General features: G+C 41.1%; 1 protein-coding gene across 1 annotated transcript; it reads right to left on the reverse strand.

The window, feature by feature from the left end:
* Positions 1-8,997: 8,997 nt before the first annotated feature.
* On the reverse strand, positions 8,998-13,922 carry LOC129839048 (uncharacterized protein K02A2.6-like). The gene has a single exon (XM_055906314.1). The coding sequence runs from the start codon at positions 12,499-12,501 to the stop codon at positions 9,454-9,456; it is 3,048 nt and encodes a 1,015-aa protein (XP_055762289.1). The 5' UTR covers positions 12,502-13,922; the 3' UTR covers positions 8,998-9,453.
* Between the last annotated feature and the right edge of the window lie 994 nt (positions 13,923-14,916).

Raw genomic sequence — 14,916 nt, forward strand, 5'->3', positions numbered from 1 at the left:
TCGATGGTGGCTGTTGTCGTTGTGTTGCTGGTTCGAGCCCAGGGAGGAGCAAGGAGAGGGACGGAAGCTACACTGTTACACTGGCAATACTAAAGTGCCTATAAGAACATCCAATAGTCAAAGGTTAATGAAATACAAATGGTATAGAGGGAAATAGTCCTATAATTCCTATAATAACTACAACCTAAAACTTCTTACCTGGGAATATTGAAGACTCATGTTAAAAGGAACCACCAGCTTTCATATGTTCTCATGTTCTGAGCAAGGAACTTACACGTTAGCTTTCTTAGATGGCACATATTGCACTTTTACTTTCTTCTCCACACTTTGTTTTTGCATTATTTAAACCAAATTGAACATGTTTCGTTATTTAATTGAGGCTAAATTGATTGTATTGATGTATTATATTAAGTTAAAATAAGTGTTCATTCAGTATTGTTGTAATTGTCATTATTACAAAAAAAAAATTAATGGCCGATTAATCCGTATCGGCTTTTTTGGTCCTCAAATAATCGGTATCGGCGTTGAAAAATCATAATCGGTCGACCTCTACCCTCGGCCAGCACAAAACATCCTGTGGCGTACTGTGCACTATCATCGAATAGTCCCCGCGATATGCAACTTTTCAGAGAAGTCAGGAACCAATACACACAGTCAGTTAGGAAAGCAAAGGCTAGCTTTTTCAAACAGAAATCTGCATCCTGTAGCTCTAACTCCAAAAAGGTTCTCCTTCACCCAAAACCAGATAGCTGATGTTCTGGAAGAGTTGCAAAACCTGGACCCCGTACAAATCAGCTGGGCTAGACAATCTGGGCCCTCTCTTTCTAAAATTATCCGCCGCCATTGTGGCAACCCCTATTACTCGTCTGTTCAACCTCTCTTTCGTATCGTCCGAGATTCCTAAAGATTGGAACGCTTCCGTGGTCATCCCCTCTTCGATGACACTCTAGACCCAAACTGTTACAGACCTATATCCATCATGCCCTGCCTTTCTAAAGTCTTCGAAAGCCAAGTTAACAAACAGATCACTGACCATTTTGAATCTCACCGTACCTTCTCCGCTGTGCAATCCGGTTTCCGAGCTGGTCACGGGTGCACCTCAGCCTCACTCAAGGTACTTAACGATATCATAACCGCCATCGATTAAAAGACAGTACTGTGCAGCCGTCTTCATCGACCTGGCCAAGGCTTTCGACTCTGTCAATCACCGTATTCTTATCGGCAGACTCAACAACCTTGGTTTCTCAAATGACTGACTCGTCTGGTTCACCTGTTGTCCGGACCTCTGGCAGTCTCTATGGGGGTACCACAGGGTTCAATTCTCGGACCAACTCTTTTCTCTGTATATAGCAACGATGTTGCTCTTGCTGTGGGTGATTCCTTGATCCACCTCTCCGCAGACGACACCATTCTGTATACATCTGGCCCTTCTTTGGACACTGTGTTAACAAACCTCCAAACGAGCTTCAATGCCATTCAATGCAATTCCAAACTCCTTCTGTGGCCACCAACTGCTCTTAAACGCTAGTAAAATGAAATGCATGCTCTTCAACCAATCTTGCCTGCACCCGCCTGCCCGACTAGCATCACTACTCTGGACGATTGTGGACAAATACCTAAGTGTCTGGTTAGACTGTAAACTCTCCTTCCAGACTCATATTAAGCATCTCCAACCCAAAATTAAATCTACAATCAGCTTCCTATTTCGCAACAAAGCCTCCTTTACTCACGCTGCCAAACATACCCTCATAAAACTGACTATCCTACCGATCCTTGACTTAGGCGATGTCATTTTCAGAATAGCCTCCAACACTCTACTCAGCAAACCGGATGCAGTCTATCACAGTTCCATCCGTTTTGTCACCAAAGCCCCATATACCACTGCGACCTGTAAGCTCTCGTCGGCAGGCCCTCACTACATATTCGTCGCCAAACCCACTGGCTCCAGGTCATCTATAAGTCTTTGCTAGGCCGCCTTAACTCGGCATACTGTTCACCATAGCAACACCCACCCATAGCATGCGGTCCAGGAGGTATATCTCACTGGTCATCCACAAAGCCAACACCTCCTTTGGCTGCCTTTTCTTCCAGTTTTCTGCTGCCAATGACTGGAACGAATTGCAAAAATCGCTGAAGTTGGAGACTTATCTCCCTCACTAACTTTAAGCATCAGCTATCTGAGCAGCTTACCGATCGCTGCAGCTGTACACAGCCCATCCAACTGCCTACCTCATCCCCATGTTTTTATTTACTTTTTTTCTCTCTTTTGCACCCCAGTAATTCTACTTGCACATCATCATCTGCACATCTATCACTCCAGTGTTAATTTGCTAAATTGTAATTACTTCACTACTATGGCCTATTTATTGCCTTACCTCCTTACTCCATTTGCACACACTATATAGATTTTTCTATTGTGTTATTGACTGTACGTTTGTTTATTCCATGTTTTTTTGTCGCACTGCTTTGCTTTATCTTGGCCAGGTCGCAGTTGTAAATGAGAACTTGTTCTCGACTGGCCTACCTAGTGAAATAAAAAATAAATATTGTAACTTTATTGACAACACCCAAATGGATACTGTCATTAACGCGGTTCTTCAATAATTACACATAATTCAAACTGTAGCAAACTTTATATTAAACAGGACATTCAAACGAGCGTTACAATTATAATCCAAAGTACTGTGAAATGCACTAATAAGCAACCTGGAAATGGAGGTTACTCCCCTCAGTTTCCCCCATTCAGAATACATTGTGAAAAACTAAAATCTTTGCTCACCATTTTTGCTCCAGGCAGATATACTACATCCATAACTAGTGGTTTCCTCATTAGCAGATATACTACATCCATAACTAGTGGTTTCCTCATTACCAGATATACTACATACATAACTAGTGGTTTCCTCATTACCAGATATACTACATCCGTAACTAGTGGTTTCCTCATTACCAGATATACTACATCCATAACTAGTGGTTTCCTCATTACCAGATATATTACATCCATAACTAGTGGTTTCCTCATTACCAGATATACTACATCCATAACTAGTGGTTTCCTCATTACCAGATATACTACATCCATATCTAGTTGTTTCATCATTAGCAGGGAGGTGTTTCTGCAATCAAATTGTGTGTGCATCGCCCTCCTGCTGCACTTTTAGCAACCACAGAAAGGGGCCTTTATTTGGAGATCAAAGGTCGTCGGCCACACGGCTTAGGTTTTGACTGTCTTAAGACAATTGTAAAATATTTTAACAGACCTCTGGGCATCACCTTTTACCTCAAATAAACAGTGGATTTCTGCTGTTGTGGTCCTTCAACTGTCTGACTTTGTTCTTCACACAGGAGAGAGACGGGACTATTAAACATAAACATAAAATACATCAAGGAGTTGTTTCATGATATCAATGAAATAATGTCACAATGTAGAATGTTTTAACATTGTTGTAGGAGTATTTTAATGATGTCACAATGTAGAACCCTAAATGTTTGTCCCCTGTTCTATTGATTTCAACATGATATGGACATTAGCCTCAGGGGGAAAATCCAGGCTCTGAATTGAAAGAGTACTATTTATGTGATTCAACAAAAAGTGACTTAACAAAAAAAGAGTTGCTACACTTCCCGCGTTGGCGACCCACTTGAATCAAAATGCAACACTTCAAAATGTAGCTAGTTGTTTACCACAAATTGTCCTCTAATCAGGGATGTACACATTATTCTCAGATTCTGTGTGGGTTTTGAGCTGTTAGTTTTAACAGGACGCGTAACCTCATCTCCCTTCTGTCACACAAATGATTTTGACAGGATATCGATGAGTGATGACAAATAGTTGTGTTCCTTTGTTTAGCGACCCCTACATTTAAATGCATCACTCCAAAATGTAGCTGACTGTCTTCTGCAGGTTGTCATCTAACCAGTGAGCAAAAAGATTTCTCCCATTTCCATGTGTTTTTTTAGTTGTGTTAGTTTCAACAGCACCTACAACCTGATGTCCCCTAATCCATATCTGTGATTTATTGCTACTTGTCAAAACAACAGCGTTTCTGGTGCTTGTGCAGTTTATAAGGTGCTTGTTTAATAAGTAATATGATTATTGTGGCAGATGTTTGATTTTATACCACATGTTAGGTTTTCACTTCATCCCAAACTGTTTCTGCATATTGGTTATTGATTTGAACATGTTAAAACTGTGTTTTGACATTGGGGCTATCCCACCTAGCAACTATGCAACCAAATATTTAATATTTACATTTCATGTAACATTTGGTAATGATAATTATTTATGCAACCAACTGACAATTATATTGACATTGTGTTTTTAGAATATCAAGGTTAATTCTCACATGTGCCAAACCAAATGTACTAGATCATGACATTGGGGACTGGGCCCAGATCCAACAACATGCCTATCTAGTGAACCCTGAAAAGAGAGAGAAGCTCTGCAGTTAGGTGGAAAGTTACTACAGATATTGCAGGAGTTTCCTCTTGAAATCAGACATGTCTGTGGTGAGGACAACTTGGTTGCTGATTGTCTCAAGGGTGGGCAGTCAAAATGTTTAGCCAGTGCGTTGCCATGGATCACAATTTATTTTGACTGTTTTTCCGTATTGGAGATGAGTTTTGTTTGGGCTCGTTTCAAGGGGACGAGAGTTCTAGAAGCTAGTGAGTTTTAGGTTTCTTTGTGGGGAAAATAAATATTGTTTTTAATTGTTGTTAGACAGACACCATGTTTATATTGGTGAAGGTGAAGCATTGTAGTTGATTATAATGTGATATGGAAGTTGTTTTCTGTTGGTGGTGAGCTTTTGGTTTTTCCATTTATGTTTTGAGGTTGTTCGTTAGCACGTATAGCTCGTTAGCACGTAGGACGCACTGATTGGTGTCACCTCGCTAGTCAGTATGTGTTACACCTGTGCTGGCTTGTCCATCTCGTTAGTGGAAGGTGTTTCACCTGAGCTAGTCCAGGTTCTATTTAAGAGTGTCTGGCCCAGTGCTCCAGTTGTCTTGATAGATGTGGAGTCAACACCTTTAGTTGCTCCACCTTTTTGGTTTGCTTCCTGTCTTTAAGTTTGTTGTGGGTTTTTCTTTTGTTTGCCTCTTCTTTGGCAGATTTAGTTGGTCTCATGGTGGGTGTCTTTTTTCGGTCCCAGTTGTTGTTACTAGTCAATTTTCAGTGAACACCCCTATAGTGACTTTCAGAGCCCCTCCTAAAAAAAAAAAAGAATTGACTTGATATTGCATCCAATTAATATTTTTATCAATGGCATTTCCTTAGGGTGCCCATTAGTCTTTCAGTTGTTAGTCTTCTGTTTGTTGTGTACTAAATATTTCTGTTTTTCATTTTTTTATTTGTTTTTTCCTGTAAAGCCATTGTGTTGCATCCATGTCTGAAATGTGCTGTATAAATAAAGCTTGATTTGATTTCAACAAATGAACCCAATGACTGACCAATCAAAAGATTCTTGGTCCCTTTTAGTATTTGTTAATGAATACAGTATATGCATATGAGATGAGTGATACATAGACTAAGATACAGTAGATTAGGATAAAATACAGTATATACATATGAGATGAGTAATACATAGACAGATACAGTAGAATAGGATAGAATACAGTATGTACAGTTGAGGTCGGAAGTTTACATACACTTAGGTTGGAGTCATTAAAACTCGTTTTTCAACCACTCCACAAATTTCTTGTTAACAAACTATAGTTTCGGTTAGGACATCTACTTTGTGCATGACACATGTAATTTTTCCAACAATTGTTTACAGACAGATTATTTCACTTATAATTCACTGTATCACAATTCCAGTGGGTCAGAGGTTTACATACACTAAGTTGACTCTGCCTTTTAAACAGCTTGGAAAATTCCAGAAAATTATGTCATGGCTTTAGAAGCTTCTGATAGGCTAATTGACATCATTTGAGTCAATTGGAGGTGTACCTGTGGATGCATTTCAAGAACTACCTTCAAACTCAGTGTCTCTTTGCTTGACATCATGGGAAAATCTAAATAAATAAGCCAAGACCTCAGAAAATATATTGTAGACCTCCACAAGTATGGTTCATCCTTGAGAACAATTTCCAAACGCCTGAAGGTACTACGTTCATCTGTACAAACAATAGTACAAACGCAAGTATAAACACCATGGGACCATGCAGCTGTCATACAGCTCAGGAAGAATACATGTTCTGTCTCCTAGAGGTGAATGTACTTTGGTGCGAAAAGTGCAAATCAATCCCAGAACAACAGCAAAGGACCTTGTGAAGATGCTAGAGGAAACAGGTACAAAAGTATTTGTATCCACAGTAAAACGAGTCCTATATCAACATAACCTGAAAGGCAGCTCAGCAAGGAAGAAGCCACTGCTCCAAAACCGCCAAAAAAAAAGCCAGACTATGGTTTGCAACTGCACATGGGGACAAAGATCGTACTTTTTGGAGAAATGTTCTCTGGTCGAATGAAACAAAAATAGAACTGTTTGGCCATAATGACCACCGTTATGTTTAGAGGAAAAAGGGTGAGGCTTGCAAGCGGAAGAACACTATCCCAACCGTGAAGCACGGGGGTGGCAGCATCATGTTGTGGGGGTGCTTTGCTGCAGGAGGGACTGGTGCACTTTACAAAAAAGATGGCATCATGAGGAAGGAAAATTATGTGTCTATATTGATGCAACATCTCAAGACATCAGTCAGGAAGTTAAAGCTTGGTTGCAAATGGGTCTTCCAAATGGACAATGACCCCAAGCATGCTTCCAAAGTTGTGGCAAAATGGCTTAAGGACAACAAAGTCAAGGTATTGAAGTGGCCATCACAAAGCCCTGACCTCAAACCTATAGAACATTTGTGGGAAGAACTGAAAAAGCATGTGCGAGCAAGGAGGCCTACAAACCCGACTCAGTTAAACCAGTTCTGTCAGGAGGAATGGGCCAAAGTTCACCCAACTTATTATGGGAAGCTTGTGAAAGGCTACCCGAAACATGTGACACAAGTTAAACAATTTAAAGGCAATGCTACCAAATACTAATTGAGTGTATGTAAACTTCTGACCCACTGGAAATGTGATGAAAGAAATAAAAGCTGAAATAAATAATTCTCCTATTATTATTCTGACTTTTCACATTCTTAAAATAAAGTGGTGATCCTAATTGACTTAAGACAGGGAATTTTTACTATGATTAAATGTCAAGAATTGTGAAAAACTGAGTTTGAATGTATTTTGCTAAGATGTATGTAAACTTCTGACTTCAACTGTACAAATGAGATGAGTAATGCCAGATATATAAACATATTTAAGTGACTAGTGTTCCATTCCTTAAAGTGGCCAACAATCTGGTGGCCTTGAGATTGAAAAACAGCTTCTGTCTCTCGGTTCCAGCTTTGATGCACCTGTACTGACCTCGCCTTCTGGATGATAGCGGGGTGAACAGGCAGTGGCTTGGGTAAAAACAAAGAACTAATGTGTGTACCTGAGTGGAAATTAACTTTCATACAGCCAAAAGGGGTGAGAAATTAAACCAATATCAGTGGATAATTTGTACTAATGTAAATAAACATAGATGATGGAACATATTCCCATATGTTTACGTGATGAACCGCTAAGGGGACATAAATATTTACCATCTAAACCATGTGTGACCTCTCACCTTTCTGGCTGTAGAAGTGTTCTTTCTAACCAGTCCCTCAACAGCTCTCTGACTGAGCTCCACCCTCACTGGGTCTTCAGAGGAGAGGAAGGCTGAGGAGGGATGAAAGGATGAATGGATCAGTCAGTCAATAAAGTGTAGAGCTGCTGTCTGACAAAATCACAATTTTAGTCGTTCATTAAAGTAAATAAGGCTTTATGACTGCTGAATACCAACTATCAATCACTTAGATCATGTATTTTCAGGTAGAGACATCCTTGGGATGTCCCTAGCAGATTGAAGTTGACATTTAAAATTGTTACGGTAGGGATGTCCCAAGGATCCCAGATAGCATTGACCATTGTGCATTCTTCTGTCTCTTTTACATAGCATGTGATATGGGTTCTGACTTCTGAACTTGAAAATATTAAAGATCCTTATTATGTGAAATTGAATGAAACAATAATGTATGATGATGCTAATATGATGTACAATATTCCATGATGTTTCTATATGATAACAATAGAGTAATATATTTAATATGATGTACAATATTCCATGATGTTTCTATATAACAATAGAGTAATATATTTAATATGATGTACAATATTCCATGATGTTTCTATATGATAACAATAGAGTAATATATTTAATATGATGTACAATATTCCATGATGTTTCTATATGATAACAATAGAGTAATATATTTAATATGATGTACAATATTCCATGATGTTTCTATATAACAATAGAGTAATATATTTAATATGATGTACAATATTCCATGATGTTTCTATATGATAACAATAGAGTAATATATTTAATATGATGTACAATATTCCATGATGTGTATTCAGCTGACTGCCCGGTTCAACGTCAGTTCACGTTTTACCTCATACTGTATTGGAGCAGCAGCAGCTGACTTGATCGTTGATGCTAATCAGCATGTTTTGAATCTGAGAGTAAATAGAGCCGACTACAACTCTAAAAATGAAGGGTTCAACTGGAGTTGTTCTCAGATCCCCTAAGAACTGTAGGGTTCTTGGTCAATGAAAAACGGCCCCAAAAGGTTCTTCAAAGAACTTGTTAGAAGGTGGGTTCATCGAGGAACCTCCGTTGTTGCTGGACTTCTTCCGGGAACTTCGCAATTACAACTGAAAATGATGGTGACAAGTTTGGATGCGACAACAAGTTAAAAAGGTTAAGTTGGATTGATGTTTGGCTCTGAATATGTCTCGAAATAATTTATATAATAATATAACATACTAATAATGAATAACGAAGACAATGATGGTTTTCTGTGAATATCTTCCATAACATTACTATAGCTTGTAATATTTGTGTTGTGGAGAAATAACAAGGCAGGAGACGGGAGTACAGTTAGTTTTCCTTTAGTCAAAACCTCCTCACTCTACAGTTCTCTGGGGCACACTAGTGCGCATGTGCATTTCCTATTAGGTGTAGTAACGTAACACTGTCGTAATAATCACTGCTTAGTAACAGCATAGTAACTAATATAAACAGATGTAGATCCCAGATACTACACTCCTCCCCCATAGTGTTTAACTCCCAGAGAACAAGGTAAATATGTTAGGGAACTACTAATGCAATATTTGAACAATGCATTCTTAACATTTTTCAACTACTGGGTTGAAGCAGACTTTTCAGAGCCCAGCACAAATCCAGGGGATTATTCTGCCCCGAAGATGGAGTTTGTGTCCTAATAACTAACCCAGGTAATGTCCTTTTTCTTTCCTTTTATCTAGGACATATTAAAGTGTTTGTTTGTTTTACTGTCTGTTACCTCAAACAGCTCAACTCACAGGTCAAGCTTTTGAGGTGCCTTTCGCTGTCGAATAGGATATCTCCGCTCCTCCTGGGCTTCCGGTAGTGGGCCAGGTTCGGGTGGAAGGTCAGGCTCTGTCTCTCCCGTACGTCCACAGTCAGGAGAATAGTCCTGGGGGTCGTTATTGTTCTCTCGGCGTGTCTCTGCTGGGGCGTTGGACCGTAGCAGATGATCCACATGAACGTTGACCTGGCGATGACCAATTTGGACTTGGTAAGTCAAAGGTCCTTTGCGTTGCAAGATCACACCTGAGTTCCACAGGCTCTTGGGGTGTCTGAAATCACGTACCATCACCCTCTCCCCCTCTTTGAATTCTCTGACAGTCTTTGAGTGTCTGTCATGAGCTTTCTTCTGCTGTAGCTGGTGCTTTGCCACAGTGCTTGACAAGTCTGGTTTCAACAATGTCAGGCGGGTACGTGTTTGGCGTCTCAGAAACAGTTCAGCTGGTGTACATTCCGTTACTGTGTGTGGTGTGTTGCGGAAAGTAAACAGGAACCGGGGAAGCCTTAGGTGGGTGGGCACAGACTGAACCTTGAGTCTAGTCCAGGCCTTCTTAAAGGTTTGCACGGCTCTCTCCGCTGCTCCGTTTGATGCCGGATGGTAAGGTGGTGACCGGATGTGCCTTACCCCATTGTTCTTGAGAAACATTTCAAAATCGTTTGACATGAAAGGAGGGCCATTGTCCGATACGAGCTCCTTGACTAGTCCAAAGGATGCGAACAGGTGTCTGAGAAGATTGATGGTCTTCTCAGCTGTGGTCAGTTGAGTAGGGAACACTTCCATCCACTTGGAATGGACATCGACGACAACAAGGAAATGTTGCTTGTCAATCTCGGCGTAATCCACATGGATGCGTTCCCAAGGTGTCGCAGCCCAGGACCATGGATGAAGAGGTTCAGCAGCAGGCTTGTTGCGGACAGCTTCACAAGGTGAGCAGTGGCCTACATGCTGTTGAATGTCCTGATCCAGTCCAGGCCACCACAGATAACTGCGAGCGAGTGCTTTCATTCGAGTTATCCCTGGATGTCCCTCATGCAGGTCAGATAGCAGTCTCCTCTGGAATTTTTGAGGTACCACCACCCTTGATCCCCACAGAACACATCCTTGATCAGTGGACAACTGGTCTTTCTTGTCGATGAATGGACGAAGGTTATCGTCATTTACGAAGTTTGGCCAACCTCCTAATGTTAAGTCCAAGACTTTGGAAAGCACTGGATCTTTCCTTGTTTCCTCTGCTATGTCTGAAGCAGATATGGGCAGTTCGTCAATGAGAGAGATCTGGAAGACTGCTCTATCATCTTCACTGTCGGAGTCACTATTGCATGGTAGTCTTGATAGTGCATCTGCATTTGCGTGATCACTGGATCGTCTGTACTCAATCTCGTAGTCGTATGCTAACAATATCAGAGCCCAACGTTGCATTCGAAGTGCAGCAAGGGTTGGTATAGCTGATTTTGGTCCAAGGATGGCCAACAGAGGCTTGTGATCTGTCAGCAGTTGGAACTTCCTTCCGTACAGGTATTTGTGAAACCTCTTCACTCCGAATATTATGCTCAGGGCGTCCTTCTCAATTTGAGCATACTTTTTCTCACTTGGTGACAGAGTCCGTGATGCAAATGCAATAGGGTGTTCTTCACCTGACGATAGAACATGTGAGATGACGGCTCCTACTCCGTATGGAGATGCATCACACGCGAGTCTCAGCTTCATCTCTGTGTTGTAGTGGGCAAGCCACTTGCTCTTTAGCAGACGCTGTTTGCAAGTCTTGAATGCTTCTTCGCATTGTGGGGACCAATTCCACTTTGTATCGGCCTGCAGCAGTTGGTGAAGCGGATGCAACAATGAGGACAAGTTTGCTACAAACTTTCCGTAATAGTTCAGGATCCCCAAAAATGACCTCAGCTCTGAGATATTTGTGGGTGCTGGTGCGTTTACGATTGCTTCCACCTTGCTGTTGGTTGGGTGCAGGCCTTGTGCATCAATCTTGTATCCGAGATACTCCACTGAGTCCTGGAGAAACTCACACTTGCTGCGTTTCATTCTCACTCCGTATTTCTCCAGTCTTGACATCACTTTGTCCAGCACTACAAGGTGCTCTCCAATGGTTGGTGCTGACACGAGGATGTCGTCCATGAAGCACACAACGTTGTCTATACCGTCCAAGATCTGATCCATTGTGTGTTGGAATATCGCTGGAGCTGTCGAGATTCCATAGGCCAAGCGATTGAATCTGAATAGCCCCTTGTGTGTATTGATGGTCAGATACTGTTCTGACTCCGGATCCAGCTTCAGTTGCTGATAAGCGAATGCCAGGTCCAGCTTACTGAAAACCTTCCCACCAGCTAGAGTGGCAAACAGATCTTCAGCGTTTGGTAGTGGATATTCCTCTGGTAGTATGCAGCGATTTACTGTGACCTTGTAGTCACCGCACATTCTGACGGTCTTGTCTTTCTTTGGGACTACAACAATCGGAGCGGCCCAGTCGCTCCTCGCTACTTTCGTGATTATGTTATTCTTCTGTAGGCGGTCCAGTTCCTTCTCTACTGCTTCCTTAAGAGCATAGGGAACTGGACGTGGTTTGTGAAAGATAGGCTTGGTTCCTTCTTGCACTCTGACTTTTGCTGTGAAGTCTTGTATTTCGCCGTAGCCATCATTGAAAAGTTCTTTGTGCTTCTCCAGCATGTTAGTGAGTGTAGCCTGACTCACTGGTTTGTCCTTTCTCAGACTGAAGATTTCTCCCCAGTTCAACTTGATCTTTTGTAGCCAGTTTCTGCCTAGCAAGGCTGATTTTTCTCCTTTAACAATGACAAGCGGTAGCATCCACTCCTTCCCCTCATACCGGACTGGTACCTGGATCTGCCCTAACACAGGAATAGTGTCACCAGTGTATGAAGAAAGGCGGATGGACGCTGGCTGAAGAGGGCACTCTTTCAGTTTTTCTTTGTAGAGTCTCTCTGGAACCAGAGATACAGACGCTCCGGTGTCCAGCTGCATTTTTACTGGTTTTCCCGCTAACTCCATGTTGAGATAGATTCCATCTTTTTGTTGTTGAGCTGTGTACACTGTGAACAGTTCCAATACTGTTTCAGTTGTACCTTCCTCTTCTTATGCTGCGTCTGACACTTTGTGCGCTCTTGCTGTGCGTTTTGAGGCTTTACACACTTTCTGTAAATGTCCAACCTTTCCACAATTGTGGCACTTTACATTTTGGAATCGACATTCACTGTGCTGATGATTATCTCCCCCACATCTGTAGCAAGTTGGCTTAGACCTTTGAGATGTGGGCTGCTTTTTTCTTGTGTAACCTTGAGGACGGAACTGAGAAAAGTGTGACTTTTGTGAGCCTTTTTCACCACGTGCATCACTGACCTTGTGAACACCTTTCTGACGTTCTGCATATCCCGATAGCTCAATAGTATCCCTGTGGGCAAGCTCGAGTCCAAGTGCGATATCACAGGCTTTCCGAAAGGTCAGGTCCTTCTCTGACAGAAGCCTTCTGTGATATGCTTCACCTGTGAGACCACATACACACTTGTCTCGAAGAGCATCATCAAGAAATTGTGCAAACTCACATGTACTTGCCAGCCTTTTCAAAGCAAGGATGTAGTCAGCCACGGTTTCCCCTTGACTCTGGTGACGTTGGTAAAATCTGAAACGTTCTGCAATGAGAATTGGCTTAGGCTTGAAATGCCTTGAAAGAGTTTCAGTCAGTTCTGCATAGTTCAACTCCACTGCTTTTATTGGTTCAATGAGACCTTTCAGCAATCCATACTCAGTTGGACCCAAAACACTGAGAAATACGTCTGCTTTCTTTTCCTCTTTGATTTCATTTGCAGCCAGCCAATGCTCAAAACGCTCCAAATAGGAATCAAAATCCTCTTTTGTAGACTCAAACTCTGGTACTCGACCAATGGTTCCATTTTCACAGTTAATTGTTCAGTTTCCTTATTCCTTGTATTCCTTAATTGTCATCTAATTCTTCACTTCAGAAGTTTCTGCAATTTCTTCGTAAACTGCACCCATTTGTAATAATGTACACACCGTGTTACGTTCCTTCTTCCTTTTTTTTTTCTTTCTTGATAATATTTCTCCACTGAGATCGCCTAATTTCAATGGGTTCAATGACAGTTCTTTTTATTTTACCACCAGAGGGCAGTGTCGCTATTCTGGACTCCAATAGTCTTGCTACTTGGCAGCTCCTGAACACTGTAACTGCTAGCAGTGCTTAGCCTTTTTTTACTGGCGAAAGAAAATAAAAAATAACTGACGAATTACGTAATTATTTTGAGTTTCATTACTCACGCAACATTCTTCCCTTCAAGCAATGTCCGTTAAAGAAGTTTAACCACCTCGTCGCCACTGTAATATTTGTGTTGTGGAGAAATAACAAGGCAGGAGACGGGAGTACAGTTAGTTTTCCTTAAGTCAAAACCTCCTCACTCTACAGTTCTCTGGGGCACACTAGTGCGCATGTGCATTTCCTATCAGGTGTAGTAACGTACACTGTCGTAATACATCACTGCTTAGTAACAGCATAGTAACTAATATAAACAGATGTAGATCCCAGATACTACATAGCTAACTAAATATTAAATATTAAATATTAGAAGCCGGGTTTGACCGTCGGCATTGTATGAGCTACAGTACAGTACCGTTATCTAGCTAGATAACGTTATGTCCTAACGAGGCAGAAGTAGGTTTGGATTATTTCCCTGAACTATATTATTTCCCATATATTGTGTATCGTTTCCATAAAGCCAACATGGCTTTATTAACGTAAGTTAATTAACGTAAGTTTCCAATCTAGAGCAGTTTTCACTTTTGTGATTATGAACTAGCTAATGTTAACTAACTAACTAACTGACTAAGGACGGTGACCTGTCCAGACGAGATGTTACAACGAACTGAATCGTCAATGGAGGTCTTCCTCTTTATATAGCCTGCTACAGCTTGCAATACTATTAACTCACAAGGGGGCATAACGTTACATGTACAATACTATCCCATTTTGGAAACGTTACATGTACAATAGTATCCCATTTTGGAAACGTTACATTGACAATACTATCCCATTTTGGAGACGTTACCTGTACAATACTATCCCATTTTGGACACGTTACATGGACAATACTATCCCATTTTGGAAACGTTACATGGGCAATACTATCCCATTTTGGAAACGTTACATGTAGTCCTATCCCATTTTGGAAACGTTACATGGACAATACTATCCCATTTTGGAAACGTTATATGTACAGTCCTATCCCATTTTGGAAACGTTACATGGTCAATACTATCCCATTTTGGAAACGTTACATGGTCAATGCTATCCCATTTTGGAAACGTTACATGTTCAATACTATCCCATTTTGGAAACGTTACATGGACAATACTATCCCATTTTGGAAACGTTACATGTAGTCCTATCCCATTTTG

This window comes from Salvelinus fontinalis, chromosome 40, assembly GCF_029448725.1.
Source record: "Salvelinus fontinalis isolate EN_2023a chromosome 40, ASM2944872v1, whole genome shotgun sequence".
In the NCBI taxonomy this organism is placed as follows: Eukaryota; Metazoa; Chordata; class Actinopteri; order Salmoniformes; family Salmonidae; genus Salvelinus; species Salvelinus fontinalis.